General features: G+C 33.1%; 1 protein-coding gene across 4 annotated transcripts in view; it reads right to left on the reverse strand.

Annotated features, from left to right (window-relative positions):
- Positions 1–21,861, reverse strand: part of LOC132726034 (tuberin-like) — a 53,932-nt gene that overhangs the window by 4,721 nt on the left and 27,350 nt on the right. The window contains exons 25-38 of one of the 4 annotated variants that reach the window (XM_060711281.1): positions 21,374–21,495; positions 17,669–17,680; positions 13,513–13,668; positions 12,790–13,181; positions 12,125–12,282; positions 11,253–11,403; positions 10,419–10,466; positions 9,788–9,873; positions 8,585–9,334; positions 8,204–8,290; positions 7,329–7,515; positions 6,657–6,796; positions 5,460–5,538; positions 4,622–4,648 (exon numbers count right to left, since the gene is read on the reverse strand). In XM_060711281.1, the coding sequence (XP_060567264.1) occupies positions 4,622–4,648; positions 5,460–5,538; positions 6,657–6,796; positions 7,329–7,515; positions 8,204–8,290; positions 8,585–9,334; positions 9,788–9,873; positions 10,419–10,466; positions 11,253–11,403; positions 12,125–12,282; positions 12,790–13,181; positions 13,513–13,668; positions 17,669–17,680; positions 21,374–21,495 (2,395 nt within the window). The remainder of the gene's footprint in view (positions 1–4,621; positions 4,649–5,459; positions 5,539–6,656; positions 6,797–7,328; positions 7,516–8,203; positions 8,291–8,584; positions 9,335–9,787; positions 9,874–10,418; positions 10,467–11,252; positions 11,404–12,124; positions 12,283–12,789; positions 13,182–13,512; positions 13,669–17,668; positions 17,681–21,373; positions 21,496–21,861) is intronic. The other 3 variants (XM_060711282.1, XM_060711283.1, XM_060711284.1) reach the window with 3 other exon arrangements.

Here is a 21,861-nt window from a genome sequence, read left to right on the forward strand (position 1 = left end):
AAATAAATAGGAAGACAGTGTTTAAAATAAGAAAAAAAGTGTAACTTGTTTGTTTGGTCGGGTTTACACTAACACTGTATTCCAGTTTAACACTCTGGTCTAGGAAGAGCTCAGGTGCTCGTCTGTGCATTATTTCAGGCATGATCAGGATGATCGGGCACATATATACACGTATAAATAAAGATGTATAAGAATAAAGCATAAATACTTTCTACTACATCAGTAAACATATAATTCTTTTTATGTATGTTATCATAAGGAATTTGTTATACATGTATGTACGATGATAAAATTGCATTAAAGAACAAACCAACCAAGTAATATTACAACAAGATATTTGTTGTAAAACACTGTAACAAACTTAATGATGAAAAGAGTTCCATTAAATTAGTACATGTATATCAACCTTTTTGCAAACAAAACATATTTTCTTTTTCGTTACAAATTTTTGTGCAGCTTTCATAAAATGTCATATGAAACAGACTTATGTTTGTGAAATTCCATATCAAATTTGTAGGTCAATATAAACTACATAAATTCAGCTTTATTTTACATTTGAGCCGCGCCAAGACAAAACCAAAATAATGGGTTTTGACCAGCATGGATCCAGACCAGCCTGCGTATCCGCGCAGTCTGATCAGGATCCATGCTGCTCGCTTACAAACCCTATTACAAGTAGAGAAACCAGCGCAGGCTGGTCTGGATCCATGCTGGTCGCAAACGTATTACGTTGGTTTTGTCGTGACACCGCTCATTTATGATTTCTTAATCTTTCTCTAGTCATTTTATAAGCAGCACACTATGTTTATTATACAACTTTTGCTGTATTAATTAGTAACAAAGTAAACAAAATATTATAAATACTCAAAGACAGGTTAATTTGATATTGTCATGTCAATACAATCTTTTTATAAGACTCAAATTTACTTACTCATATTCTATCAAAATCAAACAGTAGTGACCTATTTGTTTAAAGCCATTCATACTTTTGAAAAGACACTCTCTTTAATTTAATAAGACTAAATAAATTTTCACTAAAATATACTTCACAGTGCAGAGCTACAGTCATTTTGGTAAAACATATAGAGCTACAGTCATTTTGGTAAAACATATAGAACTACAGTCATTTTGGTAAAACATATAGAGCTACAGTCATTTTGGTAAATCATATAGAGCTAGAGTCATTTTGGTAAAACATATAGAGCTACAGTCATTTTGGTAAAACATATAGAGCTACAGTCATTTTGGTAAAACATATAGAGCTACAGTCATTTTGGTAAATCATATAGAGCTACAGTCATTTTGGTAAAACATATAGAGCTAGAGTCATTTTGGTAAAACATATAGAGCTAGAGTCATTTTGGTAAAACATATAGAGCTACAGTCATTTTGGTAAAACATATAGAGCTAGAGTCATTTTGGTAAAACATATAGAGCTACAGTCATTTTGGTAAAACATATAGAGCTACAGTCATTTTGGTAAAACATATAGAGCTACAGTCATTTTGGTAAAACATATAGAGCTACAGTCATTTTGGTAAAACATATAGAGCTACAGACATTTTGGTAAAACATATAGAGCTACAGTCATTTTGGTAAAACATATAGAGCTACAGACATTTTGGTAAAACATATAGAGCTACAGTCATTTTGGTAAATCATATAGAGCTAGAGTCATTTTGGTAAAACATATAGAGCTACAGTCATTTTGGTAAAGCATATAGAGCTACAGTCATTTTGGTAAATCATATAGAGCTAGAGTCATTTTGGTAAAACATATAGAGCTACAGTCATTTTGGTAAATCATATAGAGCTAGAGTCATTTTGGTAAAACATATAGAGCTACAGTCATTTTGGTAAATCATATAGAGCTACAGTCATTTTGGTAAATCATATAGAGCTACAGACATTTTGGTAAAACATATAGAGGATATTTGTTTAGTTTAGTGTAAGATCGGAATATATTTCACCGATTGAGCACCAAAAGGTATATTTCACGAGTGGCGCAGCCACGAGTGAAATATGAACTTTTGGTGTTCACAAGGTGAAATATATTTCAATCTTACACTAAACTAAACAAATTTTCTTTTTATTATATGCTAAGAAACGTTTTAAAAAGACATTTAACCTAATACTGAATGAAAAGCGCCCCAAATAATAATACAACATGACGTCATTTACGACGTCACGTCATTAAGTTGGTACCCAGTACTGTGCACGCTTGTATTTCACTGAAACAACGTAAGGGGCTTAACTTCAAAACAGTGAAATTATCAAAGTGGTAATTTCACTGTTTCAAACAGTGAAATTACCAGTTTTATATCACTGATATATTTCTATAAACCACCGAAAAGCATGTAATAAATAGAGCTACAGTCATTTTGGTAAAGCATATAGAGCTACAGTCATTTTGGTAAAAAATATAGAGCTACAGTCATTTTGGTAAATCATATAGAGCTACAGTCATTTTGGTAAATCATAAAGAGCTACAGTCATTTTTGGTAAAACATATAGAGCTACAGTCATTTTGGTTATCATATTAGTCATACACCAAATACTAGACATACACGGCTACAGAACTTCAATTACACCTTCAGTCAAACACTGACCAATAGTCAAACAGATCTACAGAACTACAACTACATAATTATACTACAAAGTACAAAGCCATAAACCTTCAGTCTAATTCTGAGTTATAGTAAAATAAACCCTACAGAACTTCATAAAAATACACTTCTTATTACAAACCCGAAAACCCTCAGTCTAATATAAGTACTGGATTATAGTCAAATAGGTCTATAGAACTTTTAATAAATATACTATATCAATCAAGGACATAAAAATTCATTCTAAAACTAAGTAGCTTTAAAATCAAAAGTAGTTTTTCAAAAGTAACCAGTTAAATTCTGCGTAACACATAGCAGCACTTCACAATGCAGAGCTGGTGGACTTCAGGCAAGTATTCTATTTAATTTAGAGCTTAAAGGGACTCCACTGAGGTATTTTGACATGATGGGACTGAAAATATTTTTTCCAGATAAATGTCACCACGAGAACGTAACCCCAATTTTATTTTCGCTTAAAATGTTTCTGTTATCATATTCTAACAACATGCCAAGTTTAAAGAAATTCTATTGAACAGTTTTAATTTTGCCTATATGTCTATATGAAAACTCCCAAAAACGTCCTAAAGTCATTATATGTTTCACAGGGCACAGCTAGATGACTTCAAGCAAGCAATTTGTTTTCTTCAAAGATACAGCCAAGTAAATTTCACAAGTCAGAGGCAGGAATATTGTTTTCTACAGAGTTTCAGCCAAATACACTCCATACTATAGATCTAGAAAACTCCAGGAAGTATAATGTATAGTTTTCTACAGACCTACAGCCCAATATATTCAACAGTAAAGATTAAGAGAACTTTAGGAAAGTATAGTTTTCTGCAGAGCTACAGGCAAACGTAATCAACAATAAAGACCTAGAATAAAGCTTTTTCTGTGTAGATCTAGAAAACTTCAGGAAAGTACCGTAAAATTCCTAATAAACGCCCCTCCCCTACTAAAGGCCCCCCCCCAGGCCTTTTGATAGGGAAAACAATCTACTCATCAGTGCTGAACTCATAATTAAAGTCATAATTTTATTCAAATCATTCAGAATCCATAGTATTTTATAGTAAACACAAATATGTATAATATGAACTTTAAAACCATAACATTTTTTAATGTCATTACCAGCACTTGCTAACACTAAATGTATTTACAGTGATTTTTTTATTTAGGAAAAACTGTGTTGTAATAATAGCCCCCCTTTTGGAAAATGCTTAGCCCCCGGGGGCGTTTATTAGGAATTTTATGGTATACTGTTTTATTCAAGAGCTACAGCCAAATTGCTCCACACTGTAGATCTGGAGAACTTCAGGCAAGAATACATTTTGTAGAAAAGCTAAAGCCAAATATACTTTACAGTGCATAACAAATGAGCTTCAGGCATATATTAACTGTTTTGTTACAGTTACAGTCAAATATACTGAGATTGGCACAGCTGAAGATCATCAGGCAAGAATACTGTTTGGCATAGAGCTACAGTCATAAATAATTCATAGTGCACAGCTGAATAGGTTAAGGTTTATTCTTTATATAAACTACAGTCAAATACACTTAACAGTTCAGAGCTAAAGAACTTCAGGCAAGTAATGTTTCTTACAGAGCTACTGTCACAAAACAGAGCTAGAGAGCTTCAGGTAAGTACTTTATTTTGTACATAACTACAGTCAAATATTCTTAACAGTGCAAAGGTCAAAAACTTCAGACAAGTACTGCTTTTTACAGAGCTACAGCCAGACATACTTCAAATAGCATTTACAGAGCTTCAAGCACATATTTTATTTTGTATATAATTACAGTCAAATATTCTTAACAAGGCAGGGCTAGTGATCTATAGGCAAAAATCTTGTGCAGGGATTAAAACTTTAATTATATACATAAAACTACTTAGTCATTATCAAACACAGTAAAATAGAGATTTAAAAAGTTCAATATGCTATAGAGAAAGATGTAAGAGTTACAGAACAATAATGCAATATTTCTGAACAGTACATAGAATTAATCAAGTTAAGTAATACCTGCAGTAACATGGTCCTGGAAGGGCACTACAACAAAGAAAGTTATAAGTAACTTATAAGTGCATGAGTATCTCATTAGTTGATTGATTTGAATTTGTTATTCATTTGATACAATCCGATAATAGAAACAACATCAATGCTGTATTAAGAACTTTGTAGAAAAATACCCAACCCTGTCTAACTATGCTGTATGTTCAAAAGCAGTGCTGGAAGTAATCATAAAAGAAATATTTTTCACTGGAGAAGGAATTCAAGTAGACCTTTTTTGAAATATTGTCATAAAAATCTAAAAGTGCCTTGCTTGTGAGCTCATTTTCAGGGGGAGATAACTTAAACAGGATGGTGACCCACCATTTGTTTTCATTTATTCATATTTTTTTTTATTCTTCCTTTCAAAGTCAAAATTAATGCATAGTTAAAGGTTTAGGTTCATACTTTAAGAGTCTCCATCTAATACTGGTAAACGAAACAACATACATTAAAATAAACACGCAAAAGAAGGAAAAAAATAACCCCTTTAAAGAAAAGACAAAAAAAAATCAATATTATTAATGTATCAATTCTAAGTTATCACAAATCACATCAAAATGTCACAAACATGTTATAATAGTTCTAATTTTCTTAGCAAGCACTGCATTATAAATGACGTAAATATTAGAAATGTAATTACTTTAACGTATAACTAGCATGCAATAGAAACCCCCCGAGATTGAAAATTTCATTGTTACAGTTAAACTAAGCATTTTATAACTTTGTGTTATTTAACTAAGAAGCATGTAACCATAAAAACAGAATAAACAAGCATGCTAATAGAAGAGTTCAAGCAAACACAGCTTACCTTCTTTAGCTTGTAGTGTGACAGCATTACTGTTATAATCTAACGGTTTTATAACAATGTTAACATAGTTAAACTGGCCCTGAAAACAAATAATTTAGTAATTATTATAAATATTATTTAATATTGATGTGTATTACTTTTTTACTTGAACTTATATTGGTAAATATCATTCAATTCTAATGGTTATTTCCTTCATGATCATCACTGGATACATTTCAAGCGATCCTTTTATATTAAGAAATGACAGCCAATATCAGTCATCAGTCAATGAATTTAAGATTTTGAATTTACTAGCCGAATTCCAGTTTTGAATTTATTTTACTATATATTTAACCATATTTTCTTAAAATTTTCACTGGCCTGAACTAATTTTCACTGGCCATGGGCCACTGGGCCAGTGCTAAATTAGATGAGTGTGGCCGAGTGGTTAATGGCATAATGCATTAGACTAGTAATCTAAGGTTCCCTAGTTGTGTAGGTTCAAACACTGTAAAAGGCTGGCCTTTGTTTCCTTACACTCATTGCTCATTACTGATTGGTTTAAGGAAGAGGTTTGAAAGTGTTTCACTAAGCCTATACCAGCCTCATATACAATCAAAATAAAATAATTCTGTAAAAACTAAATAATAAGAAGTCAGTATTCCTATTAATTTGGCCACCAAGACCCCATTTCGCTTTGGTCTTTACATTGAGGTACTTTGATGTATTTAACAGCTTTATTTGGACTTCAGAACCAATTATTTTTAAAACAATAACACTTTTACATTGCACAGAGATCATCATATATAAACTTTATAGCTGTCATTGTCAAAACTTAAACAGGTGTCTTCTTTACATGGAGAAACACGTCCCTTGTATAGATTAACCTAACAATTAAGAAACATATGATAAAATTAATAACAAGAGTTGTCGGTAGGACAAACCTGAATAATGTTGAATTTTTGAAGTTCAAAAAGGGTCATAATATTGTCAAAATCGTGGATAGTGACCTATTATGTTCTAAAATGAGTGTGTGAAGATTCAACCTTTTGATAAACTAGCCAAAAAGATTCACACTTGGAAAAATATAATGTCCAAAGTGAGATTCAAACTCACAGCAGTAAGGAGCAAGCATTTCAGTCAACCAGCTTGGACCACATGATCTTGGAAGGATCTATGCCTCTTAATTGATAAGTAACTATGTGTATATGAACTCACCTTCATCACTCCAATCTTATATTCCTCCCCACTATCATTATAAACAACTGTTACATAGTCATTGCCTATATGTAGTTTCTTGGCATTACAGTTCGGGTCCGAGTCTTTGTTTGGCATCAATGTTGCTATGTGAAAAATCACTGAAATAAATCATTATAAGGTAATTTATCAAAATAACAAAAGATTGATTATCTTACAGATAAATTTATATAAAACTCATTTCCAATTAAAAAGCTTATAGTCCAGGCCTTAAGCTTACTATAACTTCTCAATAACCGACAATGAAGTTGAATCCTGATACAAAATGTTAAAGATGAAAAATATCAAATAAACACTGTATGGCTTTCAAAGTACAATCAATCAAACATCACTCTACTTAAAAATTATTAACATCATGTCTGAAGAATGTAATTGACAGTTTAATCAATTAACCCATAATTTGTTGAATTTGTATAATGGAAATTGCCCTGCTTTGAATTTGGAATGGTCCAATGGATATTTTAAGGGATTTCATTCACAAAATACAAATCTTTAGCTACCAATTGTATAGAGCCTAGTCAGACTGTACTGATGATGCTGACCTGCCAGGCATTATACTGATGGGAAATGCTAATAACTTACAATACAAGCTGGTTATAGGTTAAGTTGAAGGAAACAAAAACGTAAGATTACATTGTGTTGATTCATCCTGCCATCCGTAAGAGAATTCTCCATCATTTCCCTTCGTGTCGAGACCACCAAGATAAACATGCTGTGGGTTGCAGTCCTTGAGCCGGAACAAAGTGCCGAGAGATTGTATAAACTTCATGTACCTATCACTACCATACGTGTTTGACAGAATTGCCTTCTCATCTTTTGACTTTTGTTGAAATAAATTAAGAAAACAATATTCATTGACAAATTTATGGAATAAAAAAGTGTATACCATTTTATAATTGAAATAAATGAAGACCAAAGTTTTAATATCAACTTGATTGTCAATGTACATGTATTTACAAAATAAACTGTTTATACATTTACTTTTGTATAAAATGAAGTAAGAAAAGGAAACATTGACTTATCTATAGTGACATAAACAAAACTTGTACATTTATTTGAAGAAAACACCAAAATGAAATTTAACAAATCTTACATTTAATTATCCCGTAACAAATGCTAAATTGCTAAATATGATATTTCCTCCATTCCAAAATATTATGAACACAAGATTCCTCACTGACAAATTATTAAGTTCCAATCCAAAAACGTTTTCTTGCAGTAGAAAAACAGTCTGTATTTTTTCAACTTTCCTTATTTTGTCAGTATGTTAAAAGATCATCAATATCATATCATTTAGTATAATCAAGCATATACCCTTATCACCTATAGGGATTATGTGGCACTGACACGATAAAGGCCATATGAGAGCTTTCAAGCCCTACTTGTACAGAAAGACCTCAATTAGCTTGATAGAATACTTCAGCAGGATTTGAACATTACAGTAGCAAAGGGGCAAGATATTTGAAGTAAGCAACATTAATCACTCAACCAAAGATGCCCAAACTTACCTGATTAGGTCCTACATATATGACACCAATTTTGTGAGTCTCGTAAGGATAAATATGATCTAACATCTTGATGGCACGTTCTGTGGTCTGGAATAACAGTTTCAATAATAAAAGTTTTCTATAAAAATTTCCATATTAAAACAGTTTTATAACAAAATTTTATATAAAAATTTCCATACATAGTTTTATATCAAAATCATTGAAGTCTTTCAAAATTCTATGTTTGGCAAGCATAAACATTTAAAAACCCATTAGAAAACTTAAAATTTAAATAGTTTCCATTTATACCTATACTTTAGAAATGAAATGATAATTTTTATATTTCCATAATCAAAATATATGTAAAAAATACGTACAAAGGCAACTTAATGAGTAACTTACATCATTGTTTGGCAGTAACAAAGGAACATCGCTGCTTTGAACTTGCCCGCTATGATACAACTGAAGAAACACAAAACTCGGGCTGACTCCCACCTTTGAATTATCACTTGACCCAGTGCCCTTTGACGTTTTAGGGACACCATTATCTGCTCTAGCATTACTATGCTGGACAACTGACACAGTATGACCTCTATGCCTGGGTAGTTGCGACGGTAGCTCCCCAACCTCATCAAACGTCGACGATGTGTCCGAACTCGCTGGTGATGGACTCAGTTGTCGTGTGAGCATACTCGTGAAATCCTTGGGCATGCTCGTGCTTACTTCTTTGCCCAGATCTAACTTAGCTGGCAGTGGTGCTTTGTTCTGATTATTCTTCTCTTCAGAAGATTTTGTTACATTTAAACTAGATGCACTTGTACCGTCAGTTTTATCACAAACATCGAATTTCACAATTTTCCCACCTTCCTCTTCTTTCACTTCCTCAGAATCAATTTTGGCACTTTCTGGTCGGGAAGATTTATCATTATTATCACTTTTGTCTGAATCAACAGATTTTGGAATAGGCTTCTGTTTGTCCAACTTTGTTAACGGTCCAAATTGGACTATATCAGATATACTGTCCCGCGGAGACAGAGTATCAGAGCTGCCACTCATTATCGATGGTGAAGAGTTGGACCTCTTTAGTGAGCCTGGAGAAATGTCATGGTTTTTCGCACTTTCAGCAGACGGTATCTGTAAAGCATCTGACACCTGTGAAATAAACATAAATGAACAAGAAGCGCCGCAATGCAACAAAACCAGGTTTTCAACAACTAAGTTTTGATGTGACAGACATCAAAAGGTCAAAGTGCACTGATGTTATTGAAGTTATTGAGTAGAAGCTGAAAATTCTATTGTAAACAAATGACCTTGACCTTGCTCCAAGATATCTAAGCGGCAATCCCAAGCTGCCACACAGCAAGATGGTGTTTAAAGCAAACTAAAGTGTTACATGAAAACTGAATTTCTTTTTTAAGCAACAATGACCTTGACCTTGTTCACAGACACCTGGGTAGCAATCCCAAGTTGCGTCTTGATATAAGCTACCCACATAATAAATTTGGTGTCAATATTAGAACAAATTTATCCATAGATTATTTTTCGTTACAAAATGTCTTACGGGAACTTGTAAGTAAATTTGGAGATTAATTAATTCATATCTACCTGATGGGTGTCTGAAATTTCTTCAGCACTAGAGACAATGAATCCCAGACTTCCAGGTCTATTTATAGAGCCAGATGAATCCACTTCTGCAAGTTAGATATATATAATATTACATTTTGTCTTTATCATACATATACAGCATTATAATATAATATACCTGCACACAATTAAACCTGTATTTAAAGACCAGTCTTCAGCTGTATTGACAGCTAATCTAATCAATCAGTCAAAAAGGTAAATAACAAATGAGCCGTGTCACAACAAAACCAACATAGTGGGTTTGCGACCAGCAAGGATCCAGACCAGCCTGCACATCCGTGCAGTCTGATCAGGATCCATGCTGTTCGCTATCAGCTTCTCTACTTGTAATAGGGTTTGTAAGCGAACAGCATGGATCCTGATCAGACTGAGCGGATGCGCAAGCTGGTCTGGATCCATGCTGGTCACAAACCCATTATGTATGTTTTGTCATGACGTGGCTCAAATGATGAATTAATAGAAGAATGAAGTACTGTTCATGTAGTAGACATTATTTACATATTTTCTTTTACTTGGAGAATGTCATAAATCACATGAGACAATGAAATATATGAATTTCTGTGAATAAACTTAACAAAAAGGGTTTACATACCTGCAATTTCTGGTAACTCAGACTTGCCAGCTGAAACTTCAGGTCTGTCTGGAAATTGACGGTGAAAAAAAGAGTGATCAGCATGGTTTATGAATGAAGTCTAAATCACTAACCTTTTACGCAAAAATTTTTTTAAAAAAAATAGAGACAATAAAATATATAAATCACTAACTTTATTAATTACTCAATTTTGTAAGAAAACAATAATTCAAGTTCAATATAAATTTTTTTTTAACCTAACATTATTTAATAAACAATTTGTCAACAAAATAAATACATGGCGCTATTTGTTGATGATAGAATCTGCCTCACTTCACCGTCACTACATTTTAATTTCATTCATAACCTTAAATTATATCACATGAGGGCACCAGTTGGCTTAAAGAAAGACTAATGGGTCTATAAAGGTGCTGAAAATCATCTAACATAATAATATACTGAGGCACATAGGTGTCTAAGAGCTAAAAAGTCAACATGTGACCTGTTTTAGGATCTTTTGACTCAGTCATAACACCATGTTCTTTGCATAGGGGGGCATACATGGTAAATTATTTCCTGTCAATGTCATAGAAACACATAAGACATACCCCTCATGACACTGTATTTTCAAATCCAGACATGGATTTGGATTCTTTCATGCGAAGAAGCTATCAAGCTAGTTTTTTACCAATAGGTTAAAGGTTCTATTATCTTGTGTATGAAATTATGCATAAAGGGGCACATGACAACTTCTTCCACCAGTAAAGCTGGACACACCATCCCATATGACCAATTGTTGTGTAACTTAAAAGCACAATTAAAATCAAACAGGAAACATATAAAAGCTATATATACCATGTTTGAGATTATGTTCAAAATGTTGTTTATATAAGGTTTCATATTCCTCTTCTCCTATACTACCACTCTCTATCCTATGACTCTGCCGTGTTACGTCAGGCTTACGTTTCTTTCCCATAGATGCAAACAGCATAGTGATGTCAGAAACCTGAAATTATAGCACCGAAACAAATAAATTACTGCTTCAAATGTTGCATGAATCTTCAATTCATATTTGGCAGTTTGAATATGATCTTACCAAACTTTGACAGTTGGGCTCAAAGTTGGGTTCAAATCTACAAAGCAAATAACAGATTTTGACAGTTGCATTTTAATCTTAAGCATATGACCTAACATTGACAGAGGAATTCTAATCTGAAAGAAATTTTTTATCTGACAAATTAGCAATCAGATGCCTGAATTAGTCACTTTTACTCTTCTTTATTTGTTATAGTTTCACTCATAGGGGTATCAAAGAAACATAAAAATGTCTGATCAAGCAAAATAGATGCTTTTCACATAGCAATTATTACATGTACCTCCCTTGATCACCATTTTGGGGGTCATTCCCAATATATCATATGCTTAATATAAAAACCTCTAATAATTCTATCATCTTCATGAAAACTGATAAAAATCTTTTTACATATTGGTGCTATAATAATATTTTGCTGCATATGTATTAAAAAAAATTGACAATTCACATAAATCAGCCCTTTATATTGATTTTTTCATATTTTGTCAATTATAATTATAGAATCTTGACCCCCAAAATGGATACCGCTTTTGGCAAGGGCGGAAAATATTGTAAAAAAATCACGAACAACCTATATGTGACAAGAAATATAAAAAAATATTTTACAGTTACAAAACAACTTCATTTGTCTAACCTGGGAATCTGAAAGATTGAGAAGTCCTGCTTCATTTTCAATTCTCATCATCCAAGAGAGATTTCCACTAGGAGCTCGGATGTAGATTTCTGCCCAGTTGGTACACCAACAGTTACAAATATTGAGCGGCAAGTGCCGTGGGTCGGAACTTTTCATACCTGTAACATTATTAATAAACAAAATATCTGAAAACGATCTTATTAAATTACAAATAAAAATTCTTCAGCTTAAGTAAGTACTGAGTACCACAACTATGACTAACTAATTAAAACTGGTTATAAATAAATGTTTTATATTCACTTATAGCCATTAACAGCAAAATCAAACAAAATTTAGACATTTGACCTTGAAGGTCAAGGTCATTTATAAATGAAGGTCAAGTTTAGTCTGATCTTTCTGATGGTTCTCTCCCAAAGGTTGTTGCGGCCAAGTATAAAGACAATACACCAAGAACTTAAAAAGTTATGATCAAGGTTAATATTTGCAGATGGTAATGGCAACCGAACCACTGCTATGACTGTAACAATACCTGTATTTTTTCCTAAATTTCCTTAGAGAAAAAGTCAAGCTAAAACTGTGAAGTTAATGAGATTACGAAAACACATTCAATTTTAATTCCTCAATGAAATATCAAGCTTCATGTAATATGTAGATTGTAAACCTACCTAATATGAGAGATTCTAATGGTTCATTTTCTAAGACATTGCCATCGCTGAGAGATGATCCAGTCTGTACACCAACATCTTGACCTGCCAAGTCCAGATCTATGTCATCAAAAGCTGTTTTAGACTGAACAGTAAAATCATCTTGACTTGACTTATATCCAGGCTCCATCGTGCTCGAACTTCGACTAAAGACCACCGCAGACCTATGTCTACGACGCCCGCCTCTCTGGTCCTTCTGTTCAACGGCCTGGTAAGCTGCCAGACATTTCTCACAGACACCAGAGTTAGCGCTCTTGTTGCCACTGCCACTGGTTGTAATTGTGATCAGCTTGTTACCTACCAACCACGACTGACACTGGCCACCAGCTAACAGGAACTCGGCCATGTTAGATCTGATGGTTTAAGAAAAATGTTAATAGTCAGAGTCTTAAACTATATAATCTTTATAGTAATTTTCAAAATTTAGAAATTTAAAACCAATTTAAACAATACAAAGTTCATACCTTTTATATTTTAAAAATAGAATAGAATTTACAGTTAAAACTGTGAACAAAGGCCATAAAAGGAGTAAACATCGTGGACAGTGGTCTTTATTTAGAGGTTACCCAAGTCTATTGAATCAGAAGTGTTGTCAAATAGTGGTCGGTCTTTATTCACAAGTGGTCTTAAACAAAAGTTTGACTGTATTACTAAACAAATGATCATAACACGTATCATACAAACCTATGTGGTAAAGGTGAGAAGTTTCCAAAAGCATATCTCGCCATAACATCTGTACATGTCTCCGTCAGTTCTCGGTGAAACTGTGACAACTTCCCGTCCATGGGGGCATTCACCTCACTTCGCTGCACTGCAGAACCAGACTGCATTCTTCTACGACTGTAATATTACATAATTTGTTATAGAAAAAATGTCACTTAAATATATCACAGTACGTTACTGTGTTTACCCTAGGCCAAAAAAAAAAATGTTTCTAGCTCCCACCCTACCAAACCAAAAGAAGGTTGGTAGGGGGACCTTAAGTAATTTTTTTGGCCTTTAATTGTTATTAATCATAACACACACCAATGAAAAATGTAAACACAATTTTCACATATTTTCTCCTCACAAGCAAAAATATATGCTCAACGATGTACACTCAAATGTTTTAGACAAAACAATTGCCTTAATGTAAATTACACATATAAAAATATATAATAGCTCTTCCACACGTACGACTTAGTATAACCCTCAACGTCATTCAATTTTATGCACTATGCAAGAAAATAATTTTTAAATGTGTTAATGTTAAATATAATATATAGAACAGATATCAGAATATAGAATCAGACATCCAAAAGATTAAAGCCAAAATGTAGTAAAATTCACAGAAAGTGTTAAAAACCAACAGCCATCATTCTTCTTAATTAATAATTATGGAGATATTAATAATTATGGAGATATAACAATATAGCAATACCAGACAAACCCTGTCACCACTTTAAGTTATATAATGGATTTGCCCTACTTTGAATTTGAAACTGCCCATTGTAATATTTAGGGCTTTCAATAATTGAGCTGCGAAGTAGTATAGAGTCTGGTCAGCCTGCAATGAAATGCCATCTGGCCTATCTCTATACAGGCGACATATATGCAAACTATTACAATTCTTAACATTTTTAAGACTAAAATAACATGTATATAACATTACATGCATAAAAATTGTTAATACCAATCGCCATTATCCAACACACTTGCAATATTAGTTAAATCCTATTTTGGAGAACAATGACATGGCCTATGAAGAGATGATTTTTTTTTTTTAATTCTAAAGAGATGAAAACTAAAGAGAAAAAATCCAAAGAGAATTTTAGTAAAAAAAAGAGAAACAAGAGGCCCATGATGGCCCTGAGGTCGCTCACCTGTATATAGGCCCCCGGAGCGAGGCCAGTTTAAACCCCAGGGATTTTGTTTGAACAAACTTGGAAGACACCCATTAGAAGATGTTTCATGATGTTAAGTTTTTACTACACACATAATAATAAAAACAATGACCTCTGCCCCCCCCCCCCCCCCGGCAGGGCCAATTTTAACACAAGGGCTTTTATTTGAACAAACTTGGTAGACACCCACAAGAAGATGTTTCATGCTAAACATCTAACCTCTAGCTCATTGGGTTTTTTAAAAGAAGATTTTTAAGTTTTTGCTATACACATATAAGGAAAATCAATGACCCCCGGGGCGGGGCCAATTTTGACCCCAGGGCTTTTATTTGAACAAACTTTGTAGACACTCACTAGAAGATGTTTCATGCTTAATATCTAAACTCTAGCTATTTGGGTTTTTTCAAAAAAAGATTTTTTAAGTTTTTGCTATACACACATAAGGAAAATCAATGACCCCCGGGGCGGGGCCAATTTTGACCCAAGGGCTTTTATTTGAACAAACTTTGTAGACACCCATTATAACATGTTTCATGCTAAATATCTTAGCTCTAGCTCTTTGGGTTCTTTAAAAGAAGGTTTTTTAAGTTTTTACTATATGCATATAGGGAAAATCAATGACCCCCTGGGGCGGGGCCAATTTTGACCCCAGGGCTTTTATTTGAACAAACTTGGTAGACACTCACTAGCCAAATATCTAAGCTCTAGCTCTTTGGGTTTTTTAAAAGAAGATATTTAAAGTTTTTTCTTTCGGTTGCCATGGCAACCAGAGTTCTGCATGGAATTAAATTCTTTGAACAATTTTTAAAGGTGACCACCAAAGGAACATTCCTGTGAAGTTTGGATGAAATTGGCTTAGTGGTTTATGAGGAGATGTCATTTAAAGTAAAAGTTTACGGACGGACGGACGCCGGACGAAAAGCGATCACAAAAGCTCACCCTGTCACTTTGTGACAGGTGAGCTAAAAATAAAGGCTGTATGAGCAAAAATGTTTATATTTATTTTTTAAACCAGTGACCTTGACCTTGACCCTAGAGACCGCTTACTCCACAAAAAATTAGAGGACCATCAAAGGTATCCACCTACTAAATATGAAAGATATCAAATGAAAAGAAATAATGAAAGAAATTAAGCAATTAGGAGAAATTTAAGATAAATCCAACTTGCCGAAATAGGTTAACCAGACAAGGCCCTATTTTCAAAGCGAAAAAAGGGAAATAACTGGGAAATATGGATGACACAGTTATATAACTTGGCAATATCATGTACTTTGTATTGATAAGTAAGTGTGGAAATTATAAAGCCATTAGTATATAAAGAACTTAAGATATTTCCAACTTGCCGTTTTAGGTTAACCAAATTATTCATTTTCTAAGTGCTGAAAAGGGCAATTACTTGGTAAATATGAAAGCCATAGTTATGTAACTTGACCAGATCATGTACTTTGTATTGATTAGTAAGTGTGTAAACTTAGAAGCCACTGGTACAGGTAGAACTTAAGAAAAAGCCAACTTGCCGTTCTAGGTTAACCTCGTACGGACAGGCGGACGGACGGTTCAATTACTATATGCCCGGGGGCATAAAAAGAGAAAACATGAAAAATGTGTCCATATGACACAGTTGCCCCCTCATGCCACTGTATTGTCAGTCCAAAGGTGGACAGAAAGACAGACCAGAGTGACGAACAGACAAGGGCAAATCTATATGCCCTGCCTACCCCTAAGTTGGGGCATAAAAACCATGCTTTTTTCAATTGTTCTCCTAATAACCTTGACAAAGATATGATTTATTATAAATTGTATGAGTCTTTATATCAAGGTACAATGTATAATATAAAATAAAATAATGATAATTGTTTTTAAGAGATGGAGTCATGGACTGTTTGCAATATCCCGCAGATACAAAACATATAATAATGATTATTATGTTCAAGACATGGAGTCGTGGAATGATTGCAGTATTAACATATATACAAACATATATATGCAAGCTGCATGCATTTATAAGGTATATAATAGTAATTTAAAGCACATGAAGCCAAGATACAAGTCCAGAAAACATTATCCACCAGAAGCTGTCAGAAAAGCGGAGTTGGAAATTAGTAGCTAAAGTACATATCCAGTTACACAGTGTACATAGTGTCAACATAAATCTAGCAAGTGCTGTAAATATAAAACACATATCTAAACAAAAAATGAAACAGCTCACAAATATAAATGAGACAATAAAAACACCAGCACTCATAGGGAAATATTACACTCAATCAACAATCATTTAATACTGATCTTATTACAGGGGGACAAATTCAAGTCATTTAGTGACTTTCCAGAATTTCTAACCAGATAAAAGACCCCAGGTATCCTACTGTGGATTAATCTACAAACTTTCTCGATGTAAGCAAAATTTCTTCCCAATATTAGTGGTCAAAATCTCTGGTCTGGTAAGATTCCAACCCTCAACCAATAATGGGCAGGTGATTCAAAAAAAGTATCCTTAATTAATGCATCATTGAGTTTAACCTTAATACAGTGTGAAATGGAAATAAATGCGAAATGGAATGAAAACAATGAAATGTTAACAAATACCAATACATTTTATGGTTTTCTGACGCAAAAAAGCTTTAAACACATTGCTTGGTACCATTCTGGAAAAAATATGTATGTTTTCAATTTTCCTACCCCAATTTTGCCATTGACCCTTACTTCTTAATTGTGAAAAGATGTGTAGGACCCATGCCAATCAGGCTCTTTTATTCTGTCTTTAGACTGATCACTGAAAGCTATATATTCATTTTTTTTTTGGAGCCCTGATGGTCAATCACAGTGTACATTATTAATTTAAAACATATCTCTATTTCCATCACACAACACATTCACTTATAATAATACAGAAAAAACAACAACACCACAAAGGTTCTAGCTGTATGCATCTATAAGTCTAGAAAAAAATACTTTACCCTTGTCTTAGCCTGTAACAGTAGTCTCATATATATAACTCATTCAAAACATTATGAACATGTCATTTAACCCTTACCCATGCTAAATATTTTGAAATGGACTCATCCATTTTTCAAATTGGACAGAACCATTTATCATTTTATAGGGAACAAAGCAGACCATGATCAGATGGCACAAATGTGTCGTCTAATCTTGGTCTGCACTGGTTACATGGGTAAGTTCAGTTGTGGACAATAGGTTAAAGGTTAACATACACTTGTCCGTTTGTTTTGATTCCATAACTTCGAACAATGCAAACAATGGACTGTTCCATTTTATTTTTTTTGCAGTAAAATATTTAGCCCCGCCTTCTCAATTCAATGCTTGGTCAACTGCTTAGAAACAGTATCACGTGCAAAACGATTTGTTCCTTTATGTGATCCAGTAGTAAGACTACATAAAACTGTAAACACTGGAAAGGTCCATTATCTGTCGACAGCAATACGTAAAACAATAATTCTGAAGCAAAAGCTGTACTCATACTGGTAAATTGGTAATGTGCACAGCAATTTAAAAATATGCAATTTATGCACACATATTTTAAACTAAATGTATCACTTTCAGTGTAAATAATAAAATATTACTATTTGCTAGAGGTGATATTCGGGGAAGAAAATGATTTGTATAGACTTGACAGGGAATATCCAAACAACATCAACAATATTGTTATAAACAACAATGACAAACAACAATTATATTTATGGGAGAAATTCAATGACTTAATTTTGTTCTTTAACTAACTAACACAAGCTTCGGCCAGTCAAGTTTTTGTGCTTTACAAATTACAATAATTAATTCTTAGGAATATAACTAACATTTTAAACAGAACTTTACTTCTTTTACAATACTTATCCATAACTTGGGATGGTTTTGATGCCTTTAGCACCAGTTTAGTAACAATTCAAGGATTTACAAGCAGAATATTATCCAGCTAGAGTTCCCAGCCCTGACAACTGGTTTTTTTTAGGGGGTTTTGACTTACAAGCCCCAACAACTGGGGAATAATAGGGGGTTTTGACTAACAAACTGTCAAGACAGAGACAGTCAGATGACAAAATCCTCAATAAGTGCCTCTGCATGGAGAAATACTAGTAAAAAGTCTCCCATTATTTTGGTGAAGGTAGAAATAAAAGGTAGTAACTTAGCTTGATTCTCCACTATCCCCTTAGAAGAGGGGCCAATGGGGAGGGGGGAGCTGGGCGAAGGAGTGAGGAGATCAGTTACAATTAACTAGTGTATTATTTCATTTCTTTTTTTTGTTAGAGCAGTAACTTATTGCTCCACAAATATGACTATGAAAGACAATGGTGGAAGAATGAATTTAAGACATATTTTTATTGTCCACCATCACAACCATCACACAAAAGTCCTGTCTTGAAGTTGAACTCACTTTTTTATACAAGATCAATAGAACTTTCACTTTCCATACTGTAAAAGGTTAAGTATAACAAAATCCCACTTCCATGACTTGTCTTGAAATGGGCATTTTGGGTTCAATTATTTACCAGCCGAAAATGCATCAACTCTTTGAGTTACATTACACAAAGGGAGATAATTCATGTTGTTACTATTTTTCTATTATTCATTTTGATATAATATACAGGCATGCTAAACTGAACAAAATAATTCATGAACAACACCAGTGTAGAAATACTTCTTGTGTTGTATCTCTTTCACATCCCTAGAAAAGCATTAATTGTGATAATAAATCAAATTTTAAGTTTTTTACAAAAATTTCAAAAAAATTAGGGAAAACCCTAATTTAAAACCATTTTAAATTTAATTTTAAAATTAAAATTTAAAAAAAAGATAAAAATAATAAAACATAACAGAAAAATTATTGACTACTTTTTAGAAGGTATTTCTTTCTTCTTTTTTTAAAACTTTTTTATGTGAAGGTTCTTCCTTAATCCTCTGAGCCTCAATTAAGCATAACGTTTAGTTTATTATTTTATCACATAAACCACAGGCGCAGAAGTGTAATAAACCCAGTTAATAAAAACGATATTACACTAGTGTAATAACACTTTGACATGATGCCAATTGTGCTATATACAAACATATAGCTTTATAGCGCGCTAATGTTAGTGTTACACTATTGTCGGGTCAACTAAAAATGTTTTTATCTGTAAACCGTTCTTATTTCAAATATGTATGTGATAAACAGAATATTATGTTTGTATAGATTTAATACTAAATCTATTGAACTTGTTGAATAAAACAATATTATTCAATCAATAAAATAAGTATTAAATCTACTCTCATTCAATATCCTATATATATTATCAGCATTATTATTTAATATATAATACAGCTTATTTATCAAGTTATACTTAATAAGTGTTTTAATTTTAAGTTACTGCCAACTTCTTGACACATATTATTTACATATGCACGGGATCATGGAAATATCATAACTTCATTCAACTCTATCATCATGGAAAAAAATAAATTATACTAACAACTCAAACTTGGGACTTTGTCATCCTTTTCTCATATATTTTCTTTACATTATCAAGTAAGACCAACCTAGTATTACACGGTATTATTGAAAGAATAAAAAATAACTGCTCCATATAGCACCTGCAGAATCTTTTTGCAGCTGTATTTACATATAGCATAGCTGTTAACTCAGGCCTAGGCTAATCAGGTAATGAAAATGGCAGAAAAAGCTGAATTTGTTTTCTATCTGACTACACCCAGTAATAATTCATAGATTGGAGAAAAGCCGGATATTAAAATTAACTTGATTACTTCAGCAGATCAGTTTGTACTCTTATAACTATAATTGAGCTGGCGCGTCACGACAAAACCAACATAATGGGATGCGACCAGCATGGTCCCAGACCAGCCTGCGCATCCACACAGTCTGATCAGGATCCATGCTGTTCCCTATCAGTTTCTCTACTTGTAGTAGGGTTGGTAAGCTAACAGCATGGATCCTGATCAGACTGCGCGGATGCGCAGGCTGGTCTGGATCCATGCTAGTGGCAAACCCATTATGTTGGTTTTGTCGTGATGCGGCTCAATTAAAATCTACATCCGCTTTAAAGTGTTGCATCAATCAAATTCTGGGAAGGGCTTTATGTAATGTTGTTAGAACTTGTTGCCTAACACATTTGCTTTTGTTTCTATTTTGTGTGTATATTTGCATGTATATAGGAAATAAAATATGGTTAAACTAATCAATTTCTGGGCAAAAATTTTCATCAAATTGATCTGTTTCGTCCATATTAAACTTGGTAAAAAATTTAACAATCTTAAGATGGTTTTTTTTTATCTTAACACTAATCTCCAATCCTAGTGTGATAGCTCAAAGCCAAGCAATACAGTCTATATGATATCCCCTTGCTACACTCACTATAATAGCAAAATCTCTCTCTACAGATTTCAAAGCTTGCAATTCTTATCACACAAAACAAGGTCTTGATAAATCTTATAGACGATCTAATGACAATTGAGTATTTGTACAAATACCTTTCTTTCCATTTATCTGTTAACATGATTCTTCATTTTGACAATTTTACTTTCTCTGAACACCTTATAACTTTATATTAAGTAATTTAAAGGGACTTAAAATTACAAAAAAATTTATAATGATGAAAAGGAAATCTATTTCAAGTTCTACAGGAGTATTTAGAAGTTGACAGATTATAGACACAGACCTTCTTAGTGCGGCTTCGCTGTAGCTACCAGATCGCACTCTATCACTGGAGTCCTGATTCTGGTTCTGTAACGCTAGTCTCGAATTCTCCTCAAACTGTTGTAGTACATTAGCTCTTAATCCCTGCAAATACAAAATATAAATGTGTAAAATCAAGACTTCAATACATTATAATGTCAATTATTCATTTATTGCATTCCAGCTGAACACAACATCAGGCAGAAATTAAAATCATATTAACCTATATATCCTATATACCATAGTCCAGTCGTAAATGATATTATACAGAAATTATTCAAATCATCATTCAGCCTGCTACCCATGCTATCAGTGCATACCAAGATCAGCCAGAACATCCCTGCCATCTGATCATTTGTTTACATTGTTTGCACTGTTTCAGTCAGTACTTATTTTGAGATTTTCTTTAAAATGATGAATAGATTAGTCCAGATTGAAAGATGGACAAGTCCATTTTAACAAGATATGTTT

Source organism: Ruditapes philippinarum, unplaced genomic scaffold (genome assembly GCF_026571515.1).
Source record: "Ruditapes philippinarum isolate M1 unplaced genomic scaffold, ASM2657151v2 ctg5951_1_1_1_1, whole genome shotgun sequence".
NCBI lineage: Eukaryota > Metazoa > Mollusca > Bivalvia > Venerida > Veneridae > Ruditapes > Ruditapes philippinarum.